At 44.2% G+C, this 27,919-nt stretch overlaps 1 protein-coding gene across 1 annotated transcript in view; it reads left to right on the top strand.

Moving 5' to 3' along the window:
* Positions 1 to 19,668, top strand: part of LOC138267465 (C-type lectin domain family 4 member E-like) — a 49,312-nt gene extending 29,644 nt beyond the window's left edge. Inside the window, exons 2-4 of the mRNA XM_069216414.1 lie at positions 10,276 to 10,427; positions 17,068 to 17,180; positions 19,325 to 19,668. Of these exons, the coding sequence (XP_069072515.1) occupies positions 10,276 to 10,427; positions 17,068 to 17,180; positions 19,325 to 19,523 (464 nt within the window). The 3' untranslated portion in view covers positions 19,524 to 19,668. The remainder of the gene's footprint in view (positions 1 to 10,275; positions 10,428 to 17,067; positions 17,181 to 19,324) is intronic.
* The last annotated feature ends 8,251 nt before the right edge of the window (positions 19,669 to 27,919 follow it).

Genomic DNA, 27,919 nt, shown 5'->3' with positions numbered 1-27,919 from the left:
AAACTACCTCTTCTTACATCCACCTCTTTCTATATTAGCAGTGAAAATCTAAAAACCTGATCAATCGTTCTGGTTCTGGAGCGAAAGCTGCCCTGGAATTGGATCAAGGTGCTGTTGTCGTCAATTCAGGAGACCAGTACGTCCAGAATCAACTTGCTACCGAGTTTTTGGGTACAGTCAATAAGACTAATCGGCAATAGTTTGCTAGGTTTGATTTTGAGCCTTTTTTGCATATGGGTTAAATCTCCGCACCTTTACATGCTAAAGGAATCTCCGCACCTGCCATAATGCAATTGGCAATGCAAGATAAGGTGCCCAGACAGTAGGTTCAGATTTAAACAGATCGGGTAGGATTAGATCTAACCCAGGAGCTTTCCCTGACTTCTGTGTTCTAATTTCTAAAGTGATTTCAGCCAAAGAAAAGTATTTGTTAACTTTGCTAACATCAGGAATATTCGGGATCAAAGGAAGCACAAAATCTAGTGCAGGGCTTGGTGTAACAGTGGTAATGGGGGGGACGGGAGACATAAGAATTTAAAATGAGTCACCCAGTCATGTGGTAAAATGTGAAGTTCAGCCCGCATTTTAATTGGCTTGGTGCCATGTGAAATTACATGCCAAGAGGCTGAATGGTCCCCCGTATGGACACCTTGTAGAATATCACTTCAGACGGCTGTATTCTGAGCTGCTTTAACACACTTTAGGGCTCATCAATCTGAATCTCTTGTGTACACCCTCCCTTAAGCACATTAAGTAGATTTCTCTTTGCTACTTTGTAGTCCTTGTTGTACCATGTGGGATCCGATAGGGGAATAGAATTCTTTTTGGGCACAGGTTTGGTGAAAAAACTTAGTTCCATATTTATTGCTTCTTTTTTCTTACCGTGAGCTAACACCATTCCGTAATGCCATCCAAGCACCACATTCATGAAATGATGCACGATGGTGCTAGGGAATGGCTAGCATCCAAAAAAAAAAAACGCTAGCCGGGGGAGTGGGGTGTGAGGAACGGTGTTAGGGAGAATGGCGCTAGTGGGTCAGAAATGACATTTGGCTGGTTAGCAGCAAAATTCTGCCACTAGTCAGCCTAGCATCACTTTCTGATGCACAAGCTGTCAAAAAATTACTCCTGTCTAAGTTTAGACAGGAGTCATGCCCACCACCACCCCAATGCCCACCACAGGGGACCAATGTCCCCTGGGAAAGCCCTACATTCCCATTGCCAGGCAGGGGGCCCCATGTGAAGGGCACCCAATGGCACACTACTCACATACACAAACACTCATCTGCAACTTACCTGGGATGGGCTCCCTCCTCTTGTAGTGTCCCTGTGGAGTGGGTGGTGGTGTTGCTGGGGCTTGGGGTGGGCATCATTGTGCCCATTTCATGGTGTTTCACCATGGAAATGGGCCTACCTGCACTCTAACCCCTGGTCTGACCCAGGCGTTAAATAATGGCACTAAGTTGGCTTAGCGCCATTGTTTAGGTCTGCCTCCCACATGTGCGTCGTTTCTGCGTCGGGAGGTAAGTATGCTGCTGAGGGGCTAGGGTCATGTTTAGGACTGAAACGCCTACCTTACATCTCATTGATGCAAGGTGGGTTTGTGCATCCTGAACATGGCCTAACTCCAATATTTTGACGCTAGACGGGTCTAGCATCAAAATATAAATATGGAGTTAGGTTAGAGCTGCTTTAGTGCCAAAATAAATGGCGCTAAGGTAACTCTAAGATTCCATAAATATGGGCCTTCATTTCAATCGTCAAACCAGTTGGAATGTACTTCCAAGATCTTATTGTGGCAGCCTCTGGATCAGCTATTAAAGGTAAAATAGAGGCCACCTCCTGGTACAGACAGGCATGTAAGTTCTCATTCTCCACAACAAAGTTCCACCTGATCTTCCTACGATTATTACTAAGAGACATTTCTCCATAATGCGATCGGGGAGCTCTATTCACTCACTTTATAATTCCTTGAAGGGTGAGTAGCAAAGTGAAATGGTTCGCACAATAACATCCATATCTACTAGGCTCTCCTAAGAGTGCAAATCTAAAAGAATATAATCAATGCGACTCTGATGGGCACTCCTTTTGAAAGTGTGATGCCTATCTTCATCTGATTTTCTTCTGCCATTGCAAGCTCTAAGATTACAACATAAACAAAGATTCAACAATTGCAAAGCTACCTTTGGGAACTACTTTGGGAACTACTTTAGGGAGGGGCCAGCAGTTTGGGGAATAACTCAAAATGAATCTTTTTCCCCATTATTTCCCATTGGAATGTAAAAGGTTCAAAACACACATTGAAGTCCCCTGCCACAATCAGAGCAGCCTCCCCCCTAATCATCATATTTATGTAATCGCTCAATTCATGTAGAACGGTGGACTCTGGGAACACTTGTGTTATAAACATCAAAAAGGAATCATTTTGCATTTTTCCACGGGGCAACCTAGAGACCGAACAAATCAAGTGAGTAGATAGGTAACTGTTTGACAAATCTATCTAGGGTAACCTTTACCCAAATGGCTAAACCACCAGACGGTCTACCAGACTTAGGGGCTTATTATGAGTTTGGCGGTTGGACGAGCTGACTGCCAAAGTCGCACGGATGTGGTGGCATTCAACCTGGCCTCCTCACCCCCCATCGCATTACGATGTTCCCTCCGGGCTGGCTGGCACAAACATCGTATTATGACATTCATGCTGGTCAGCCCGGTGGGAACAGTGCTACGGTATTGGTCTCAGCTCCCTTAAGGGAGCCAAGACCAATACCGTAGCACACCAGCACCCTCAGAATGTGCACTGTCTGCAAAGCACTTCCCCCAATGAGGGCATGGGCAATGGGGGCCCCTCTGCACTGTGTTTCTGCCAGCATTTTATTGGCAGGGGCCCGCCATGAAAAGGCTGGCAGAAACTGGACTTGTGATCAGCGTGGCTGCATTGAACTCATCACTGTCATGTCTGACCAGAGTAATAAGCATAGCCAATACTAGGTATTTTCTGGAAACCACCCGTGAGAAAAAGTGATCAGAGATTACATGCTGGAGTCACAGAGGTTGCTGCGGGACCTAAAGGCATCAACTTACAGCCTTTGGTTAGTGAAAGTTCCTTCTGTGGCTCTGGGCAGGATGGATTTCTTCCCTGAATAGAGGGGGCTCTACCCTCCCCACGACCCGCTGGCCGAGGCCCTGGCTGTTTGGTATCCTTAAGGAATTGAAGCTTTGCTCTTAAATCCAGTACCTCTGCTTTTTATGAGGGAATAAACATCCAGAGCTTACCTAACTGGGCACAAATAGAGACTTATTCAGCAGGCTGCTGGGCCGAAGTAGCATGTGTTTCAGATTCATTTAGAAGCAGTGCATCAGAAATCAATGGGGAAAAGTAATTTGAACATAGAATTGCAGGTTGTAAGGGAATTGGTGGTTTGGACACAATGGCCAATTAGAGGTTTCTTCTGTGGGTTCTACTCTCTCTCTTGTTATAATACTAGAGTCCAAACCTGCCTTTTTTACACAGGGGCTTCTTTGGCCTGGAACCAGTTTTATGAGTTCCCTCTGGTGCAGTATGTGTTCAACCACTTCCATGAGGTTATCGATGCCTCAAAGGATATTACTGCCGAAGTTGGACCTAATGGCTTTTTTCCCTGTTGGTTTTCCATTAGGGCTACCAGTGCTCTTCCTTTTCCCCTTTGCGGTAGATAAAAATTACAGAGCAAGCTAGAGTTTCTAACACGCCAGGATGGTCCTGCCCTTGGACAGGGCACAGCCCTCGTATGCCCTGTGCAGCAGGAGATAAAACACACTGTTTAGCGCTCGGCATGTGGAACAGGTGTGGGTAGTCCAAGGGCCAGTTCCTGAGGCCCTAGGTGATCAGGGACATGTACTCTCCTCCTCCACTGTAGCTGTGGCTTGCTGATTCTGGCCTCCATAGAAGAGGTGCTATATATGGGTTCCTTGGAGCGCCTGTTTATCAGTTGCGTTGGTCGGTCCTCTGGGGAGTGTTACCACTATTCATTAACTATTACTAGCTGTGAGGACATATAGTATGAATCGATTTTGGCTACTACAGTGCCTCCATTGTATATGGTTTTAAAGCATTTATTGAGAGCAATACCGGGGGAAGCTTCGGTCCCACAGGAATCTGTGAAGTTCACATTGCTTCTTTTGGAAAAAAGAATGGGGTAGGTTGTATGGGTACTTTTGCAGTTGATATGAACAAAACAGGGCAGTGAGAACATTTCGGAATAGCTGAAGAACCCATCAGGGACAGAGGAAGGGTGAACCACGTCTTGATATCTGCTGTGAGTGCGTACCTTAGTGGTTGGCTGTTCGTTTCCTATGCTGTGGTGGTGGTTGGGGTAATGTATACTCCTAAATATTTGAAGCTGTGAGTGACATCCTGCAGTTTGGGTGCCCATCCCAGTCCCTAGGGGTAGAAGGGGAGTGGAAAGATTGGAGACTTGACCAGATTGATGTAGAGGCCTGATGTCTCACCAAAGATTTGGAGGATTTGAAGTGTCCATTAACCAGAGCTCTCCGGTTTTGCCAGAAAGATCAGGACATCATCTGTGCATAAGGCCACCCTGTCTGAGGCACCTGCCCCCACTCAAACCCCTTTATCTGCACGTCAATGTGGAGGCACTCAGCCAACGATTCCATGGCAACTGCATGCAACAGTGGGGGCAGTGTGAGGCTTTTGATTACCTGTACTTGTGAGAGTACTGGTCAGATCCAACAGTAATCACATCTTCTTCCATCAAAAAGATGAATTCCCTCTTTTGGGAGTCAGAGGAGTGGAAGTTGAATCAGTTTTCATGTCTGGGATCCTTAACAAACAAATAGATTGATCCTCCTTTTACAAAAGACCTTTATATAAGTTTCAGACAGGGTTCTCTTCCTCTTGCTACTTTTCCTGCCAACGGGAAGGGTCCACTCCAAAGCAGTAAAATTTGCCCAGCTTGCAGAGTAACTGGCAAAACTGATGATCATTTCTTGTTTTTTTCGTCCCCATTACTCTAAGCAGCGAAGGCAATGGATTGCTCCCTTATGTCACTCTCTGGGTATGGGCCAGCTGTAGGTCACCCTTAAAATCTGTAGGTCTGATACCACCCCTTTTATTGTGTTTTTAATTTCTACATTGTTAGAGAGTATCTGGCCTATATGAATGAAGAGTCTTTCCCATCCAGCTCCCTTAGAATCTTCTAGATCCAGTTAACAAATCTACTGATTCTTAGTAACATAGGCTTTATCCAGGAGAAATCTAAGGTCTACTGGGCAGGAAGTTGCACAGTTGCAGAGGGTACCGCTTTAAAAACGATTAAAGATTGTAATTTTTGGTTGATGTCCCCAGAGAGCTTGTGCATTCTACTTTGCTATGTGGTTTTACTGATTTTTAAAGCACTAGTTTTTTGTTTTTATTCGTAGTTTTATACACTGTATCCTGATATTATTGTTTTTTATATTTGTTGTGTTTTGTGATTATGCTACCTACTGTATATTTATTATGTTGCTTTTTTGATCTCTGAACGAAACTCGTGAAGTAAACTGATGATAAGTTGGTAGTAGGTATTATGATTCTGATATATGTGTAGGTCAATATTTTAACTGTATCTATTCAGCCACAAATGTTGTTGAGTCACCTAAATGATAATGTCACATGTTACTCCAGTCCAGTAATGTCAATTATAGTGAGCCTTGATTTGTTGTAGCAAATGTTCATGGTCACAGCTCCTTGGAAAATACTCCACGCTGGGAGGCTCTCAGTCAGACCTGTGCTGCTAAGCACCTCTTCTGAACTCTAAAAATAGAGGGCCTGTGGCAAAACTCAAATCTACCATACATTTGGGTGACTTGAGTTTGTGTTGTTTTGGCATGTGCTGCACTGGCCAATATTTTCAAGTGTTAGAAATGTCTGAATTCTGTCCTTCTTGTTTGGATGTGTTCATTAATTACAGCAACAATGAAACCTTAATGAAGAGTTATCTGTTGATGCAGAAGAATGACCCAGGTGACAGCTAAGGTATGTTTCAGTTAGACTCATGTCATGTTGAGATACCTTTGATATCCAAGAAATATCCCTGGCAAACTAGATGTATTCTTATATCAACCACTCTCTGTGTGCATTGTATACGAGAAATATTCTCACATCCACTGGAAGCATGACTTTAGATTATCCCAAACCCCATACCACAGGGACAGTGCAACACTACCATTCCAAGCAGTTGTTTTTCATGCTGCAAGCATTGTTCTTTATTCACCCTACGGCAAAGTACTTAGAAACATGACTGAAGCCCTTATTCTGTCCCATACGTCTACACACTGCTCTTTTACACACACATTCCTTGACAAACATTACAATTCCTCCTTGACCAGCGAAAACTATGCTCCACTGGGGTCATGCAAACTGTTGTGCACTTGTACACCTCACTCCTGTTGTGCCAATCAATTGGGGCTGCAAACTAAGCAAATAAGAGCCAAGACCATTCAAGAGTACAACTGGGCCAAGACTCAACCAGTGAATCCAACTAAGGAAAATTAAAATGTATTCATACGATGCTTCGTAGATCACACTGCAAAGCTGTGAAGAACTTATACCAAAAGTGGTGTGAAAGTCCCAATCTTGCAAATAACAGCTTGAATTAACACTTAAGCATGTCTGAATGATATGAATATGCTCGAGGGTCAATGCACAAATTTAAGGCAAACAATGACCTGCCTGTACACCTAATAGTTAGCATGGTCCCAACCACTACCACTCTTGAGACCATTGTTTAACATGAAGATAAGAAACTAAAAACTACATTTTATCATGCATAGAAAGGTACTGAATCACAGCTAGGCTGTTAATCAGCTGAAGAGTTTGGGATGATTTATTTTTCAAGTAGCATAAACACACTTGGAGTTTAAGATATTCTAAAGGAGTTTAAAAATGTATTAGATGGACTCGGGTCTCAGAACACCAGACCAACTGAAACAGCTCAGTGACCCAACTATCAAGCTGGTACCACCAACCAATGGACTTCTATCTTTTCATAGCCACTCGAAGGTAAGAGAAAAGTTTTGTATGCTTCAAAAGGATGGAGTATAAAGAAAGTGACAGGCACTGCAACCGAAGTGTCTGCAATGATTGTTTCCACAAAACCAAAACAGTGGGCAGCTTTCAGAATATGCAAGGACATAAGACTTCCCACTCAACCCAAACTGAGATGACTTGACCTGCACAATAGATGACATTTTGGCTGATCTAAAGAATGCAATATGTTTTTGTGAGAACCTAAAAAAACTATTTTGGGAATCCCTTGCATCAATCATAGAAGTTATGAATGTCAGTGATTATATTTTTGTGTACACCACAGGAGTGTATTAACTCTAAGGACCGCTAAGAGCTGTACTACAACAAATAATTGAGTGTGGACTGGGCCTTCACAAGAAGAAATGAGATTTCTTAAAAGATAGCTTTTAGGTTTTATAAGGGATTCCAAGGAGAATTCAGATATCAAGTTGCTATAGCCACCTCAGAATACTTCAAAACAACATGTTTTCTAACACAAAGATGGGGCCCAGACGAAATGTAAATTACACTGGTGTAATTCAATGAATTGCATAAATTTCACATTAAGCTTGTTATGAAAAATTTCTGAAATTATTCCATTATGCCACGTTATGTAATCAGCCCACTATTTGCGGCAAAATTATATGGCAAGAGTGGAGGAACATTGTAAGCAACTAGAACGTGATCCACTGTTGTTTGCAACAATTGTGTTTTTGTGCTTTTTTTAAGCACAAAATGCATTGTTGCAGCAAAAATAGATAAAGAACGCATTTGAGATAAAACAAAATCACTAAATGATGGATTTGCATTTTATTTTTCCAAGATTTTGCATAATAATGCAAAAGCAAATTATGCAAATGTTGCACCGCTCTAAACAATGGTAGATTTATTACTAACCTAACCACTATCACAAAGCCACTATGTGCTCTAACAAAGGTAAATGTAATTCTTCTTGGGCATTGAAAGATACTAATAAAGCCTTACTACCGGACACAGTAATATATTGTTTTGATCCTACTAAAGCCGCTGAACTGGTAGTTGGTGCTATTAGAGGAACAGCAAAGAAGTCGTGGCCTTTTATTGTATATGGCAGTCGGGCCACCTTGTACACAGAATCCAGGTGTTTAAAAATTGAAAGAGGTGCGTTAGAAATCATAAAGGTGTTGTCAAGGTTTCCATATGTCTGTATATGTGAATAACTTCAGAGTAGTCACAGATCACAAATCACTGATCTGATTGTTCACGAGGAACTGCGCTTAACCATGTACCGCATATCAAAAAGTGGGCTCTTCAGCTTAACCAATATCTTTTGAGAGTCAGAACTCCACTGATTAGCTCTCTCTGTACCCTGGTATGTCAATGAAAACTGAAAGCAGCATATAAAAAAGAATCACCTATTTTTTGGGTAGCCCAGGAATCGTGCTTTAAGGGTTTGAGTATAGAGTAAGTTAAAAATGCCTTTCTGAAAGATAAAAGCTGCCACTGCAGTGTAATGAATCTGTTGGAAAAATGTCCTAGATGGACATTGACTTTTTGGCAAAATGTCATAGATGGACATTGACATAAATATAGTGAAATACAAACATCTCTCCAGATTCCATGGCAGACCTAATATGAAGTGTGTGCCACTGAAAGATGGTTTGTACTAAGAGGTAACAGCATCTGGCTGTCATGGGCACAAAGATATGTTCAAGACTAAAGAAAGGCCAAGGACGTTAGTTTGGTTTCCAGGATTTTACGAGTGATGGAGAAATGCATGAATGGATATAACCCCTGCTATATTTTGGGAGCAGATACAAAAGGAAAAGAATAAAGGTTGACGTAATGTTGCACCATTTAGTAATGAGGAGATTATTTGTACTCTGGATATGGTTATTCTTCTCTGATGTTTTAAGCTCCTTCATTAGGTAGTGTGCTGTGTTAAGTTTCAGTTCTTTAAAGCTGACTGGTCTAAGTGTGCAGCAGTCTTGGAGAGGGAGCCATTCAAGTTGTATTAGTGGTAGCACAATAAGCTCATACTTTATTGTGTGTTGGAAACTGATCTCACGGCAGTGCGTAGGATAAATTTTAGAAGGGCTGTCATAATCGAAGCCTAACCTGGTCAGCTGGCTAATCTATATTCCAGTCATGATATAAGGATTGCTTCTACAACCTCTTTCAGACATTTAGCAAGAGCTTTAGGTTGTAGTTTACAAATGTTCCCTTAATTGTTATCTGTGTATTTATGTTGAGTTCACTTTTGATTGTATTACCAAGTGATTTTGTCTTGTGAACTGTTTGGGACATGGGTTAGCTTCCAGTACTTTGAAATGTAACTCCTTTGCAGTGTTACTGCTTGGGCCACAAGTGATAAATACTGACAGTGTCTTATTCTGGTTTAGCTTGAGTTGCAGAGTGGATATCCAGTTTTTATTTTAGATATACACTTGTTAATGTAGTCAATAGATAGGTCATTGAATATTACATATATTGTTGTAGTCTCAGCGTATTGTTGAGATGCCAGGCCAAGGAAAGTTAGGAAGTTCTCTCATCATTCCAGTTACCATCTGAACCATTTTCGCACTCTTTCTGCAATACTGAAGTGGAAGGATAATGTGCTAAGAAGAAATTTGCTGCATCAACTGTACCTGAGACATCCAATCGGATTAGAAGATATGCTTTACCTTTTCTGTGCATTCGATAGCATCATTAACACTGTTTAACAAAGGCCTTTGAGTTTCAACACAGGGCCCTGATTTGAAACTGACTGAAATGTGTTCAGTGTTTCATTTCCTTTAACTTGTCAGGTTAATTAATTCCCTACATGTTGTCCCATAATCTTGGCAATGAAAGGTTGGCCCCAGAAGGGGTGATTGTTTTCACTGCTGTCTCGATTAACTTTAGGTTTCACTGGGATGGGTCTTGTGATGTCCTTGTTAAGGAGCCGTGGGTTTGGCACAGCTCCTGGTACATGTTGATGTTATTTTTACTGAGTACCGGGAGAAAGAATCAGAGACCTTTGGCAATGTTTGATGGCCTTTTGGGCAAAACCAATCTTAAAAAGCTAAACCAGTTATGCAGGGGCAGGTCTCTGAACTTGAGGGGCCCTTTTAGAGAGTAACTGCCTAAAATTTACATTCAGGCCACTGGATGATGAGGTTAGAAGCTCCTTTGCTTAAGATCACGGGCGTATTCTTGTTGGTTCTCATTGTATGTTCTTTCTATATGGATTGCCCTTCCTCTTTCAGAGTTCTTCTATAAGGATTGTCCCATAAATTGGCAGCTGTACAATGGAAATTGCTATTTCTTTTCTCAAACCACGCTATCATGGGCAAATAGCAGATCCAGCTGCCAGGCAAGTCAGGCCGACCTGGTCATCATCTCTAACATGAAGGAGCAGGTAAGTTAAGAATTTGTATAATGTTATAACGTGATGGGTATAAAGCATCTTCCCAGATATATTTCTACTTTGAAAGTGTTTTAGTGTGCACCATTGTAATCTTACTTGCCTTCAAAGTGATTTTTTAATCAGTATCAATCTATATGTCAATTGTCAATCTCCATGTTTGTTTACCAGCTTGGTTGTCTATTTATATAGCTATACCCATACAGATACTGTTGAAATAGAAGACCTTGGGCCTGATTCACAAAGGGCCTCCGCACTCGTGGCAGGGGCTTCGCAGTCCTGGGGGAGTCTCTGCACTTGGGGTGAAATCTCCGCAATGAGAATTCTTGCACACCGAGTGAACAGCAGCAGTGGAAGCTGCTCTCACAGAAAGTCAGAGCAGATCCAAACCAGTAACAGCAGCACAAACTTCCATTGCACAGTATAGTTGCATCAGCAATGGCTGTAGTGCATGATGCAGTGTTACAAAATAAATGAAAGCAGGTTTTTAAAGTTGACACACACAGATACCCACACACACATGCTGCAGCAGTTAAAGCCTCCTTTACTTACAGAATAGTCGCAGTGCAAGCAGTAGTAGAAGAAGCTTTCCTTAAAGTTGCAGAATGGGAACCTTACAGAAATCAGCGACAGACGTTCCCTTCACACATGAAAGGTACAGCACCCATAGCCTAGACTTCCATTCTTATCGAAATCATGTACAACACCAGAAACAGACAGAGAGTATGGGGGTCATTACAACCTCGGCGGTCTTTTTACAAGACCACAGAGGGACCCCCATGCTGAAGACCGCCAGTGGTGGCGGTTTTCCGCTCGGCGTATTATGACTGTTGGCAGCTCTCCGTCGTTTTTTCGATGGAGAGCCGCCAACAGCCATAGTGACGGGCGGCGGGGAAGTGGAGGTTGCTCCACCTCCACCGCCACGCCAGCAGAACACCGCCCAGCGAATCACGTCCTGTGATTCGGCGCGGCGGTGTTCTGTTGGCGGTGTGGTGTCGGCGGAGCTGCCCCCATGGCTCCCTTCCCCTCCCGGAGGATCGACGGAACAGGTAAGTCGATCGTCCGTTAGGGGAGGGGGGTGGAGGGGTGTTGTGTGGGTGCATGGGGGTGTGCATGGGTGTATGTAGAGGGGGTGTGTGAGTGCGTGTATGCTTGCGGGGGTGTTGCGTGTTTTGGGAATGAGTGCGTGTATGTCTGTAGGTATGTCTGTATGGATGTGTGCGTACATGTTTGAATGTGGGTGTGCGTGTCTGACTGTGTGTGTGGATGTTGGCATGTATGTCGGTGTGTGTGCGTGTATGTGTGTTGGTGGTGCCTGCGTGCATGTCAGGTGTGTATGTGTAAGGTAATGTCGGGGGTCGGGGAGGGGGGTCCTCCCACCATTGGGGGGTGGCAGGAGTGGTGGGGGTGTAGGGGAGGGAGTCTGGGTGGGGGTGGGGCGTGGGGGAGACCCCTATCAGTGCCAGGGAAGACATTCCCTGGCCCCTGATAGTGCTTACCGCCATGGATTTCATGGCGGTTCCTACCGCTGGAAATCCACGGCGGTAAGCCGGGTCAAAATACCGGCGGCGGTATTGTCACGGCCGCCGGGCTGGAGACCCAGGTCTCCAGCCCAGCGATCGTCTCTGCCTTGGCGGGCGGAACGGAGAAGCGGCGGATGACCATGGCAGTAACCGCCATGGTCATAATCCTCAAAAAAAGACCACCAGCCTGTTGGCGGTCTTACTGCCGCTTTAACACCGTCCGCCAGGGTTGTAATGACCCCCTATGTTCCTTCCGCACATGACAGGTACAACATTGGCAACAGGAGTGTGAGATTTCCTAGCACACACACATAAACACACACACCCACACACACATGCACACGCACCCACACACACAAGCATGAAAGCACACACCATAAGCAGCTACAGAAGTGCTGACTCTCCCCCACACACAATAGTAACTATGATGTCAGACAGCCTCGCTTCCAACAACTAACAGCTTCAATATTAACAGAAATAGTGCAAACTCCCTTGCACATATACAATAAGTGCAGCCCATGGAGCAGTAGGAAATACTTCTGTCAGCAGCAAGAGAACATTTCATCACGCAGAAATATGTACAAGACAAGCATCAGTGAAAGACCATAGGTAACGCACTGCCTTTTGGGGATCTCCATATACACCTGGCTCTTGTCCCCCAGCCCAGCGCTACCGGGAGACTCAGCAACTGATGATAGTTGTGAGAAAGTCATCCTTTTTGCCCTGATTACCCCCATTTTCTGACTGTGTCCTGGGCACTGCTAACCAGACCAGGGGCCACTGTTCAGTTTAAAAGTTACATGGTAATTCAGCATAATTACAATTGTCATTACAGCCTACCTGTAAGTCATTAATATATGGTAGGACATGTAAGTAAGTTGATGAATGCATAGTTAATTAAAACCATTACATGTTACAAATGCCTAAAGAAAACAATTGAAATATTACCATGCTTACACAATGTAACCACTGTGCTATGTTAAAAAAAAGGTTTTGTTTTGTTTTAAAATTGTCCTCCTTAACAAGAAAATTAGATCTAGACGTATTCACGGTAACCCAATGTGTTAACGACCTAGACCTTTGGGAAACCCAACCTGTGCATATGCTAGCCAAGGGCTAGCAGCATATCATAACTTGAGCATGTGGGGTACTACGGTTTGCTAAACTTGAATGGGTTAATTTGAACCAGGGGCACCAATGCAAAATTATGCTTTCATAATATTTAGACTACTAACTTAAAAGCGCCAGCTAAAACAAGATGGTGGGGTGACCAGGGCTAACCGGTCACCAAAGTGCCAAGGTAAGCTAAAACAAGATAGTCAGGTGACCGAAGCTAGCCGGACACTTAAATGTCAAGGAAAGCAAAAGTCAGTCGTGGTTATTCAGGGCAAACGCAAGAATCTTTCAATCCATGGGTGAAAACCCCAGTATGAGCCTTTGGTAAAGAACAACACAGGGAAGACCTTCCGAGGTCTCAACCAATTGGGTGAGCAACTTTTTAACATGCAGTAGAAATTTGGTAGCTCTAGCCACTAACTGGACATTATACCCATTTAGAAGCACCATCACGGCTGTATGGCAATATCTAATTTGTACAGCTTTCAATGGGGGAATTAAAAATGTATTTCTCATTGGCGTAACTGCTGGACAAATACAGAAGAAATGTAGAATGCTTTCAGTTGACAAACCGCAAAGACGGCAAGAAAAATATGACCAAGTTTGCTTCCACGATGGGACCAGATCCTTGGATGGAAAAACACCCATGCGGATTTGGAGAAAAAAAAGCTGGATGGTGCCTGCAAGGTGAGTCATAAGTAAAGGTTAAGGATGCCAGGCAGTATATGTATGTAAGACAAACCAGCTGTGGTGTTGCCTCGCCATGTCTGCTTTATCAGATGTCCAAGAATAAAGTTTAGAAGCCTTATTGATAATGTTTTAAGCAAAGGGTAAGCAATATTAGTGTCCCATGCTACTTGTAAGTATAAATTGGTCAAAGCTTGCCTGAGTACCGATTACCAACATGATCTATCATCAGGATGCAGCCCCATTTCCATCCAACATAGAGCAAGTAGGGTATCCACAGGGGCAGCTTAATTTCCAGCACATTTTTATCATTGCCCCCCAACGAAACAGAGCTTGATGGAACAACCCAAACTCCAGCCTCACTTGAGCTTGTGGTAAATACTTCGGTGGATAGTAAATGAACTTAAACATATTTGACTGAAGCCAGTCAAGCAGAGGGGCATCACACACTTCAAGTAACTCCAAACCATAGGTTTGTGATGGAAGGAATTGTGCTCTGACGACCTGCAAAAGGTAAATCTGCGATGTACTGCCTGACTTTTTTTTGGAGCTGTAAGAAGGCAAAGCGTAGTTTATGAGCCACCCCTCGTATTTGCGGTAAATGCTCTTTAAAAGTTAAACTGTAGTCCCAACATCCCAACGACCATCTCGGAGCTTCTAGACCCTTGGATTTCTGTTGTGACCCTTCGAGACCCAAAGGATAACTTCTGGCTTCTGGAAGAAGATCCAGTAGTTTGGAGAGGATTGGAGAACATCTGGTAAAAAGCCCCAAAAGGTGACTGACCAGTCGACGAGAGTCAAGCCGGCAACATCGAACTGTGACCTGGCCTGAAATCCAGGTTTGCCCCGCTGAAGTACCAGAGTTTTTGACCATCAACGAGGCTTCAAGGAGTTGACCGAAGAATTACACTGGATGAAGCCTTCATCTTCGACTGGCAACCTGGCCTGATGAGGAGCCTCACCTGACGACAAGAGAAAAAAGCTTCAGAAAAACGACTAAGTCTGAAGGTAAAACTTTGGCCAAGGCCTCTTGCTCAGTGTATCAAACTTGGGCTCCTGTGCAGTCAGCTTCAAACTTTGACTTGGTCCTTGTCAAGGACAACCAGATGTGCCATGTTGGCTCTATAGGTTTTTAAGCACTGGAAAGTACATTTTTTTTATTTATTCTTTAAAAATACATATGTCTGGTTCCCTACATTGCAATTTTGTTGTTTTGGTGTTCCTTAAATCATAAAAATAATTCTTTGTTTTATAAATTGGTGTTGGATTTTTATTGTGTGTTGTATCTTACGTACTTAATGTATTGGTATTTTTAAATGATTTACACACCTGTCTCATGCTCCTTGCCAGCCAGCTACCAAGGGTTGAGCAAGGAATTATTTTATTGAGACCTTGACTGGGCCTTATATTCTGATTGTGGCCTTATTACTAGTTGTTGGTACCTATCAACCTTACTAATACACCACATTCCAGCAATAGTATGCAGATGTTCCCCTCTGTACTAACCACTGACACCTCTGTGGCAGATGCCGGCTCTGCAAGATTTTCTACGAGTTCACAATACAAATAGTTGCAAAGAAGAGGGAGTGACTTGGATAGGGAACTTGCATGTAGACAGGGTGCTATATCCCTTCCCTGAACTTAGGAAAATGTCCCACTTACCGGCTAGGCAGGTGACTGATGGATGGGCATTTTACATGCATTTGAACATTGGAGTCATGATGAATGAATACAAATTGAAGAAGTCGAATACAATTGATTAGATTGGAAGAAGTTTGATTATTATATTATGGTTCTTGCAACCTGGGACTGCTGCACGTTAATGTATCAGCTTTTGTTATTAAGGCTCCACAGCAAAGCCACCTCCTAGGTTGGACCCAGCACTTTGAGAAAATGTGCACCACCATTCAGCCTGAAGTTACAACCTTTGCTCTTTCATGAACAGTAGGCTCTGAACTGTATCTTCCTTTCCACACAGTCTAACCTCTCTGATAGAGCTCTGAGATCTTGACGAGGAAAGTGAGCACTACGTCCCATGGCACTGTATATTCTCTGACAGGCTGACACAAGCAGCAGTAGTTGAGGTGGAGGACCAATGACTTAACAAAACTGTGCAGCAAGCTAGACTACATGGAGTTGGGTGGAGCAGGGCTCGGTGTAGTGTGTGCTAGGTCATAGACCCATTCATAGCCATAACATCCATCCAATCCTGTACCCACTGTCTTGAGAAGGTCCTGACTTAGAAGAAAGACTACAAGTTTCACTTTTGTGTTACAAAATGGAGTGCCTTCCGTTGCAGGGTGGTAACGTATCCCTCTGTATAAAGAGGATCACTGGGCCACACTTACAATGAATGAACACCTCATCATGAATGCACAGCAGTGTAAGAACTTCTTTGGCCTATGATTATTATGTGAAGCTTCTCTAGATTCCTGACCTGCTCCATATTTACTTTTATCATTGATTCTGTAGTTCCCAGGGTCGGATTGGAAGCCAAAATGTTTTAAACATGTCTACACTGCAGTAGGATGCTACTAGACTGAAGCTATGGGGGCCCAGTTGGATCATGGTAGTCGTCACTGATCTTGTCAGGATGGCCAAATGGCCATGATAGTCACCTACTACCAGAGATGTGCTGAAACACACTACACCCAAATGTAACAAAGCGAGTGGTGGGGTGTTCCTTTTCTCAAAACATATCTGTGTACAGTTCTCTTAAAATAGTCAAACGTGGCACATCTCTAGGTGACTACAAAGAAGATGTCTCAGTGTAAATTCCGAGCAATGTGCTAACTTTAGTGCAACTAATGTAGATGTTGCATATCTGGCGTGAGCTGGCCAATGAGAATTTTTCCTTTTCCAGAAGTAGATTTGTAGACTTTTTTATTGTAAAATTCTCTTGGCTGCATTTACTAAGGACTTGCAGGTTGGAAATATTAAATGAGACCCCACAAGTGCACAATGTGCAGACCTGCAATGTACATCAGTTTGTACAAAAAAATGAACATGCATACTCAAAGGTGCATGGGCCAAAATGTGCACAACTTAGAAACTGTGTTTGCACATGGTTAATGGAGATTATGTAGAGGGAGCATGAAATGAAATCCATGATTTACAATAGGATAAAGAGTAAATGGAGGCAGTGTTGGCTATGAATTGCAGCATCTGTGCATGAACCCATTTCATGCATATTTATGAGAAGTCTGCCAGATAAAGGAACTGCCTGTGTCTAAGCTACAGCACAAACATTCAAAGTACTCTCGTCTTTGTGCTCTCTTACAACATCTCTTACCTTTGCTCTCCTACAGCTGTTTATCAGAAGCTCAAGAAAGGCTTCCTTCTACTGGATTGGCCTGACAGATCAGGATCGAGAAAATGGCTGGAAGTGGGTGAATGGCTGTATGTTACAGCAGCAAGAGGCGTAAGTCAGCCGCAAAACAATATACCTTTACAATTTATCTATTCCGAATCTACATAACAGGGTTCATAATCTTCTGTTTATTTACCTGAGTTAACAGAATTTGTATCCAAAGCAAATAAAGATAAAATCATTGATAACACTAGTCAGACCACCGTCTAAATGATTTAGTGGAGTGTTTTTGGGACAGAAATGTTTAGGTAGAAGAATAGATGGGGATTTGAGCATTCGACCTTAATGGAATAATAGAGTAGGAAGAAGATTGGACACCCTAGAGATAAAATGTAGAGTAAGAGTGAACGCCACACAGGCCCATATTGTAAGTGTGTTGGATTTTGGTGCAGGAATAAAGGTGGGCTAGAATCTTTCATTATCAATGTGGGCTTGAATCACTGATTGTAAAGGTGGGCTGGAATCACAGATTATAAAGGTGGGCTGGAATCTTTCATTATCAATGTGGGCTGGAATCACTGATTATAAATGTGGGCTGGAATCACTGATTATAAAGGTGGGCTAGAATCCCTGATTGTAAAGATGGAATGGAATCCCTGATTATAAGGTGGGCTGGAATCCCTGATTATAAAGGTGGGCTGGAATCCCTGATTATAAGGTGGGCTGGAATCCCTGATTATAAAGGTCGGCTAGAATCCCTGCTTATAAAGGTGGGCTGGAATCTTTCATTATAAAGGTGGGCTGGAGTCCCTAATTATGAAGGTGGTCTGGAATCCCTAATTATAAATGTGGGATGGACCCCTATTTATATAGGTGGGGTAGAATCTTTCATTATAAAGGTGGAATTAAATCACTGATTATAAAGGTGGGCTGGAATCCCTGATTATAAAGGTGGGTGGAATCCCTAATTATAAAGGTGGGTGGAATCCCTGATTATAAAGGTGGGTGGAATCCCTAATTATAAAGGTGGGCTGGAATACCTGATTATAAAGTGGGCTAAAATCTTTCATTATAAGATGGGCTGGAATCCCTAATTATAAAGGTGGGCTGGAATCTCTATTCAGTTTAGTATTCACACAAACAATCCGCAATTACAAGTTTTCACTCTTGAGCGGGGAATATCAACATAGACTGGCGATACCTGGCGCTTTAGGCTGGGTTTTACCTCAGTTTCGGGGGTGAACCTGCGTACATTCTCTGCCTGCCTTGAGAAGAGGCAGTGTGTCTTCTGAAGGTACGATGGGAAAAGCGGATTGGTGGGTGGAGGTTCGGGGAATGCCGGATCACTGTCGGTTCCCCAGTATTTATCAAGGGGTGGGCTGGGACTGGGCGCTGATGCTTCCTTCGGCCTACGTTGTCTCTGGCAGGTCCAATAATTCGGGCCCAGAGACATTTGTGATCATAGTTGTTGGAACTGAACTTGGAGTTATCACTTTCAGGGAAACTCTCATACAGAACGAGGGCCTAGTTGGAAAAACAAGCAGGGAAAGGTGTCCAGTAAAAATATGGGATCAAACGAAGAGGGAAATTAATTGTAGAGAGGAAATGAGGGAGATAGGAGGGGAATCAGTGCCAACTTAGTTAGCTAAATGGAATAATAGACTGGAAAAAGGGATGGGGAGACCTGGAGGCGAAGAATGGATATATGAGCAAGAAGGAGGAATGTTAAAAACAAAACACATTCTCTGAAACTGGGAGAGAAAGGATACAAATATGATGGACCCATCAACGTATCCTCAGACTGAACTCAAGACTAATAAAATACAAGATAGCCTTAGAGAGGCATAAAACGGTAATGTAACTTGCAGAGAAAAAGGAAAGAGGTTTGAATTGCAACACAGTAGTTTGAATTGAAACACAGCACATAAAAAAACATAGCGTTATTGTAAAACATATCACACCTGGCTGGCCTACGAGGCTGCATGTGTTATCACATTAGATTGACTGGAGGCAATAATTTTGGGGAAACCCCATGTTGGTGACTTCTTATACATTGTACAACAGGAAACATGAGCCTGACTGATCTAAAACCAGGGATGTGCACTCCTCGAAAGTCCCATCTTTAAGATGCAGTAGAGGTGATGCTCATTGGAGCTCAAGCCTTCATCCTTCATCAGGTATTCTTCTGAAGCTATCTGGCAGGTACATAAACAATTCAGTTAATTGAAATACATTTCTTAATCCTTATGTTTTAGATTTTGGAACAGTGAGCAACCTGATAACGTCGAAGGAAAAGAACATTGTGCTACAGTGGGTTCTTATGAATATTGTGGATCTCCGAAGGACTGGAATGATGACAGGTGTGAAAAGAAATACAAATTCATTTGCGAAAAAGAACTTGAAGATAGGAAGATGGATTTCAACCTGGGAAATACAGAGCTGGACAATGGATAACTTTTAATGTAGCTCTTTAATGTTTAAAATAGGCATAGTTTATTTAGATACAAAATATTGCACAGTTTCTAAGGGGAAACAGGAGTTAGTTTGTGAAAACATGAATGGAAATAGATAAGCCCAATTCTCAAGTGTATGAGAATGAGAAAGATTTTCTTGAATTAGAATTTGTAAATGTTTTTATTTGAGTTGTTATTTTTAAAAAGGAAATCTAAAATGCAATACATTGTAAATAGCTGATAAATGTTTAAAATGAAAACGAACAGTCAAACCCATGTACTGCACTGGTGATGGACATTACGGAGGAAAGGGGTGTGAGGTGAAAGAAGCAGTCACATATCAATAAGCTAAATAATTTGCAACATTTGTGATAAGAAAGTGTTCTTCATGCAATGTTATTAAAAATAATGCAATATAATAAAGGCTGTTATCCTTGGGCTGGAATTCTCAATGGACATCTGGAATGAATGCTCTTGGCACTCCCATGTAATTATGTCACATTCAAATTACCAACACCACGGACTGAAACATAATTGTGGTACTACCACGTTTTCCCTTTAGAATGGAGAATGTTCGTGGACAGTAATGTAACTGCATGGATTCCCACATCTACATTCTGAATTCTGACAAGTTCCACGTTTCACCTCTTCCTTTATTACAACATAGTAAACTACAGCTCTTTTTGTAATACCGACTGAAGCTGTAACTTTAGCTGCAACCCAAATTGGTATTACAATGAAACTTTCTACCAGGGCCTCAATGGTTGGCACTAGGAATGTGTTACATTGTCATCCATAAATCCATAGACCAGTCATCTTAGTTTGGCCGGTAACTGGGTAATGCCTCATGTAATTGGAAACAGGTCATAAACTGAGACACATACATATATACAGTATAGCCATTGTTAGGTACTACCCCCTCTGTCTTTGTTACAATATCTATGTACACTATTAGCCAAAGTAACAACATACACTGGAATATTTTGAATATCCTCACTCTAAGGAATAACTGAAGACGTTTGGGAGTCTCTAAGGTGGGAAAGGAGAGTATCCTGAAAAAAAAAGCCTGAATAAATCCTCAAATGGTTATACAACAATCTGAAATATATGTATTTTTGCTGGAGGGACATTATGTCCATGGTTCTTAAGAATAGATGACACCTAGATGTTACTCCCAAACGTTGTCCTTAGGTACTGGCTGAGCAAGTGAACGATGGCCCTCTAATGCTGGGTAAGCATGACCCACCCATCGAAATAATGATTACTGTCAGTTACTTAAAAATATTGGAGTTATCAATGTGTAACGTGTGCTGGAGCTGGGAAAGAAAGGATATTTTATGAATTTAATCATCCACAGAAGCAACCAAGGAGAGGGTTTGACCAACTGAGAATATCCTTAGCTAATAAATTGAACAAACAAAAATGCAGGACTCACTGGCTGTTCTGGCTTGAAAGAAAGAGAACACTGAGCTGTAATATTGTGCTTTTTATATGTACATGAAGAGGTATATAGTAGGGGTGGATGTAATTCGCGTAATTCTGTGTTGTGTAGGGTAACTTGTAATTACCCAAAAATTCAGTAAGATTACGTGGAATTACACAAGAAGAGAAATTTTCTATTTATCTCCAGTGGATGCTACGATCTATTTTGCACTAAGAAATAGCACTAAGTGCAACAGAAGATTAATTACGAGCATGAGCAGCCACTCACATTTGCTAAATGGGAATTTGAAGTTTTCCCCAAAATTATTATTAATTACGTGAGCAGACGTAATCATGTTGTTATTGGTAATTTTTCATCAAGAAATAATGTGGAATTACCAAAATCACTCCAATTACTCCGGTGTGATTGAAATTCCGCACAAGACTTAGGCCCTCATCACAACATTGGCGGTAAAAGCCGCTTACCGCCGTGCAGAAGACTGCCAACACACCGCCGCAGCAGCAGAATTCCGCCACGGTCATTATGACCCACAGCTCATAATCCGGCAAAATTGAGACACCCACACAAGTCCGCCACACCAAAGGTCAGTGATAAACTGGCGAAAACAAAACCTCCACCGTCACGCCAACCGAAATACGCCCACACTATCACAACCCACGAATCCACACGGTGGTCTTTTAACCTCGGTATTCCATTAGCGGTAAACACCGCTGCGCTCAAAATACACACACATTTACAAAACACTACCACATTGGACAATTACAAATACACACACCTGATACACATACACACACCACTCCCACACACCCAATACAATATAAAACACACACCCACATCACCCACAAACCCCTACGACCAAAATCCCGAAAGAAGGTCAGAGACAGACACTACAAATAACAACCAAGCATCCACAGGCACACATACCATCACCCACATAACTTCCACGCACCTCACACAACACACCACTAAATATCACCCCACACATCACAACACACACCACCCCACACATCACCCACACCACCCCATGGAACGGAAAAGACACCCCAGGTTCTCTGAGGAGATGCTCAGGGTCATGGTGGAGGAAATCGTCCGGGTAGAGCCACAGCTATTCGGATCACAGGTGCAGCACACCTCCATAGCTAGGAAGATGGAGCTATGGGGAAGAATAGTGGACAGGGTCAACGCAGTGGGACAGCACCCAAAAAATAGGGATGACCTCAGGAAGAGGTGGAATGACCTACGGGGGAAGGTGCGTTCCGTGGTATCAAGACACCATCTTGCGGTTCAGAGGACTGGCGGCGGACCCCCACCTCCTACCCCACAACTAACAACATGGGAGGAGCAAGTCTTGGCTATTCTGCATCCTGAGGGCCTCGCATGAGTAGTTGGAGGAATGGACTCTGGAAAGGCAATTCTTTACTACTATATCCCCCACCCTACCTGCATGCCATCACATACCCCCACCTTCGCCCTCACCCCCATCACTCCAACTCCTCACAAATGTCCCAATATCACAAACCACACATCCCAACACCAAGCCCTGCATGCAACAACAAAGCATGGACACCCATCACCAAAGCATGGCCACTGCACATACCCCCCCTTAAACCATCATCACACAAGGTCCCACACAGGAATGCAAGCACTGGGGTACACGGTCACCCACCCATTGCACACCATGGCACACACAGATGCAATAATCATTCTTTTATACCCCTGCAGGACCCCTACCCAACGTCACCGCACAGGAGGGTCCAGACATGTCCACACCACCAACAGAAGAGGCCCACAGTGATGACAGCAGCTCTGTCCAACTGGATCCAGATGACCAGCCCGGCCCATCTGGGACCTCGCGACAGTCGGTTCTCCTCACACAGTCACAGGCCATCACAGAGCTTCCCCCCTCTGGAAAAACCAGCACAGCACCCACCCAGTGGGCCCATACCTCTGTCCCCAGGACATGTCAATCAGCAGTGTGTCCACCACTACAGGGAACCCAGGCTAACCCACCACCCCAACAACAACAAGGACCTGGGGGCAGTGGCAGTGGCAGTGGGCACACGGTCCAGGGGACAGAGGCCCAGGGAAACAGGGGAACTGGGAGAGCTGCTGTGCGACAGGGGAAGGACAGGCCCAGGGAACCCACTCTCCACGAGGCCCTCTCCAACATCATGGGAGCCTACCACCATTCCCAGGAGATGATGGCAACGGTACTGGCCAAGTTTCAGGAGACCCAGCGGCTGCAGGAGGAACAGTATTTGGGGTTCAGGGAGGAACTCAGATCCATCAATTCCACCCTGGGCACCATCGTAGGGGTGCTGAAGGAAGTCCTCAACACCAGGAGGGACACTGTGGCACAGCAAGGGGCCCCTGATACTAGCATGGACGATGAACTGCCCACCACCTCCGCCGGCGCTAGTGGACAGGAGGCACCGCCACAGGACCACCACACCAGCACCCCACCGCCTGCAGAGGGAGAACCACCCCGCAAACGGTCCCTGAGATCCAGGACAAAGACAGAGAACAATGCCAAGACCCCCGCCAAGAAATGAGACTGCCCTGAATGTCATCCTGTGTCCCACCTTGTCACCCTGTCCATCCTCAAACTGCCCCAGCTCCACTTCCTATGCCCCTTTGGACAATGCACCTGTGAGACTAATAGACTGGACTCTGCCATGGACATTCCTCCACCATCACCTCTCACCATTTTACAACCCCCTCCACTATTTAGCACTTAAATAAACACCCTTGAAGCACAAAACAATCTGGAGTCAGTCTGTGATTTCGAAATAGTGTATTAGCAATTACAGTGACAAAATGCTCTTTCAATTGTAATGTCAACATACCTATGTCACACAGCTCTAGTCCATGAGGAAACAAAGCAGATGTCACACTGTAGGACCCACATCTGTGAAATCGTAAGGGAAAGTGACAACTCAGTGACCATACACTGGGTGAAAACAGTAGAGAGGTAGTAGTGTTAAAGTACATGTAGTAGGCAGGTTTGTATTCTTACCTGTGTCTCACTGGAAGTATTGCAGGATCACAGAGTCCCTGTTGTCGATGTCCTCTTCTTCTGCTTCCTCGTCTTTGCTGTCCACAGGGTCCACAGCTGCCACAACACCTCCATCTGGACCATCCTCCTGCAGACCTGGCACACCTTCTTTGGTGAGTAGAATAGGGAACCACCTGTCATATGGAGGCACCTGAACCTGGCCTTCAGGAGGCCGAAGGTCCACTCTGTAATCCTCCTAGTTCGCGCATGGGCCTCATTGTAGCGTTCCTCTGCCCTTGTCCTGGGATTCCTCCCTGGGGTCAGTAGCCATGACAGGTTGGGGTAACCAGAGTCACCTGTAAATGGCGAGGGACAACTGTTAGACACACACTAACCTGTAGGGATATCCCCAGACCCAGACAACTATTGCCAACGATTTGGTTCCAGGTGCTCACCTAATAGCCACACACGGTGCCTCTGGAGTTGCCCCATCACCTAAGGGATGCTGCTATTCCGCAGGATGTAAGTATCATGCACTGAGCCAGGGAATTTGGCATTAACATGGGAGATGTACTGGTCTGCCAAACACACCATCTGCAAATTCATCGAATTGTAACTCTTCCCGTTTCTGTACACCTGTTCACTCCTGCGGGGGGACCAAGGCCACATGTGTCCCATCAATGGCACCTATGATGTTGGGGATATGTCCAAGGGCATAGAAGTCACCTTTCACTGTAGGCAAATCCTCCACTTGAGGGAACACGATGTAGCTCCGCATGTGTTTCAGCAGGGCAGACAACACTCTGGACAACACGTTGAAAAACATAGGCTAGGACATCCCTGATGCTATTGCCACTGTAGATTGAAATGACCCACTTGCAAGGAAATGGAGTACTGACAGCACCTGCACTTGAGGGGGGATTCCTGTGGGATGGCTGATAGCTGACATCAAGTCTGGCTCCAACTGGGCACACAGTTCCAGGATTGTGGCACGATCAAGCCTGTAGGTGATGATTACATGTCTTTCCTCCATTGTCGACAGGTCCACCAGTGGTCTGTACACCGGAGGATGCCGCCATCTCCTCACATGTCCCAGCGGACGGTGCCTATGAAGGACAACAGCGAGCACAGAGTCAACCAACTCAGAGGTACGTAAACATAGCTTACTCAGAAAACCATTCATAACCCAAATTTTGCCTGTATGAGTGTTGAGCCAAGGCCTAGGTATGTGTGACGCAGTTATAAATCAAGCCATGTGGGACCCTGAAATGGCGGCTTCCTGACTTGTAAAGTGGGACAATGGGATGTGAGGTAACTGCGCTGCCGTTGTACACCGTTGTCAGGATACTTCAATTCGATTTCCTCAGAAGCAGAAGATAACTCCTCAGTCCCGACCTGAGCTACTCACAACAAATTTTAATCCTTCGTGCTGAGTACCCCAGAGGAGAAAAGGGGAATGGGATTGTAGAGAGACTGCCACAGAGATAATGAATGTCAGTACTCAGTCTGCCTCTTCACGTCTAAGATTGGATGCAGCACCTGCAAGAGTCACAGTCGCAAATACTAGGGACATACAACGTCAGTTTTACACTTTCTACTCTTAACACTTCATTCTCCTTAATTCTATTATTTCTTCACTTACCCTGAGTTCTCTGTAGCCTTGCTTCTCTCTATGAATGATACGCTCTTCTTAAAAATGCTTATTACTGATTCTGGAAGAACTTCTCAACCTTTGTTAGAGATTGGTTTTATGTTGCTATATATATATGTATATATATATATAGTTGGTGATAATGCATTCTCCAAATCAGCTGATGTTAGTTGGTTTCTACTTTACATTAGAGAGTTCAATTACGTTTATTGCATTGGTAATTCTTGCTTGTGAAAGTTTGTTTCTCCTGTCTTAGTTTGACTTCTGTCAATACTTGTATTTGTAAATGCTTGTTTATTAACGTTCGTTTCTTCTTTCTTACTTCGACATCTGTTGATAACTTGTATTTGTAAATGCTTGTTTGTTAAAGTTAGTTTCTCCTTTCTTACTTCGACATCTATTGATAACTTGTATTTGTAAATGCTTGTTTATTAAAGTTTGTTTCTCTTTTAAACTCTACTTTGGTTTATTACCGTTGCATTTGTAAATGCTTACTTGTTAACATTCATTTCTCCGTTAAACTCAGCCTTCATTTATAACCTTGGTATTTGTAAATACTTGCTTGTTAAAGTTCGTTTTTCTTTTGACTTTGGTATCTTAAACAGGAACCTTGTAAACATAAGGTTTATTCATACATTAAACTCTGTAGCCTTGCCAACTCTCCACTGGAACGGTCTACTTTCAAACTCCTCGAATAAACCTTGACAATATTTATCACGTTTTCTGTAAAATAGTCTTCAAGGGTAATTTTACCTCACAGGAGTTTCTGCTCTGAAACGCGCTCTCTCTCCACACAGCTAAGTCCTGTCAGACCTCAGTTGAAGTGCAAAGCTTCCAACTGGTGAGCTCATAACCTAGCAACCAACCGATTGCAAGACTAGAACTGTAACTAACCTTCAGGACTCTTGACGGCCATCTTGAATCTTCTCTTCTTGATTCTTCCTTTGAAATAAGCGCAAGATCACTCTGCAAACCTTTTTCCAGTTTGGGCTTTGCTGTCTCCACTGAGGATATCTCTTTGCTTTTCTCAAGCATTTCTTTGATTTGATTTGGCAAGTTTGTGTGGTCATGACAACCGTTGCGGTAGGCGGTCGAAGACCGCGGCGCAATTCTGCATTGGTTAACATTGGACCCTATGGGTCCCATGAGCCAATGACGATGTACGCCGGTGGTGACGGTACGCACAGCCGCTGACGTGACTGACATTTTCTATCTGATCAATCACTCGATACCTGATCTTCGACAGGAGAGGACCTACACTGCAAGTGCTGCTGTGACCTCAGACTGGAAGAGACAATGGCTCGTGCATCTGGGGACGGGCCCCTGCCTTCAGCACGAAGGAGTTGGAGAAACTCGTGGATGGGGTCCTCCCCCAGTACACGCTACTCTACGGTCCTCCAGACAAACAGGTAAGTACACTGGGAGCATGCCTGTGTGGAGTGTGGTGGATGAAAGGGGGGGGGAGAATGAGGCGTGCATGAAACAACTGTGAGTGCATGTGCCACATGGCAAGGGTAGGGATGCGGGCCAATGACTGTGACGGTGCAGTTGGTAATAACTTCTCTTTTTCCCCTGTACAATTCCTGTAGGTCAGCGCCCATCAGAAGAAAGATATTTGGCGTGCCATCGCCAAGGACGTCCGCACCCTGGGGGTCTATCACAGACGGAACACCCACTGCCGTAAAAGATGGGAGGACATTCCCCGCTGGAGCAAGAAGACGGCGGAGGCCCAGCTGGGGATGGCCTCCCAACTTGGGAGGGGTGCCCGTCGCACCATGACCCCCCTGATGTTCAGTATCCTGGTGGTGGCATACCCGGAGTTGGATGGGCGCTTGAGGGCATCACAGCAGACACAAGGGGGTGAGTACACTCTCATTCTGCTGATTCAGTGTGCAGTGGAAATGTCTGGGTGGGGGAGGTGGGCTGTGGGTTTCCCTAGGCCAGGGCGAGTGTGCTAGTTAAGTCCCCTTTTTCAGGCAGACCCTGTGGCACCTTCCCCACCTGGGTACAGTGCCAACTACACCTAGTCTGGCTCCTGTGACATCCATGTGTGCAGATGTCGGCCATAGCCTTGTAGGCCATTTACCAGGCATTTAATAGAGGACCCCAAGTGCGCGGCGTAGTGCCGGGGGCTTCTGTGTCTGTCGTGTCCGCCAACGGTAGCGGTAATACACGCACTCAACTCGTCTTTCTTCTGTCTCCCCCCCCTTTTTGTGGTCTCCCTGTACATGTGTGCATTAGCATCATCAGGCTGAGGAGCAGTGGCACCGGAGCAGGAGGGAGCTGCATCTCACATGGCCCTGGAGG

The sequence above is a fragment of the Pleurodeles waltl genome, chromosome 12 (genome assembly GCF_031143425.1).
Source record: "Pleurodeles waltl isolate 20211129_DDA chromosome 12, aPleWal1.hap1.20221129, whole genome shotgun sequence".
NCBI classification, from domain to species: Eukaryota; Metazoa; Chordata; class Amphibia; order Caudata; family Salamandridae; genus Pleurodeles; species Pleurodeles waltl.
Note: the sequence above shows the minus strand (reverse complement) of the source record. Positions and strands in the feature narration are given on the sequence as shown.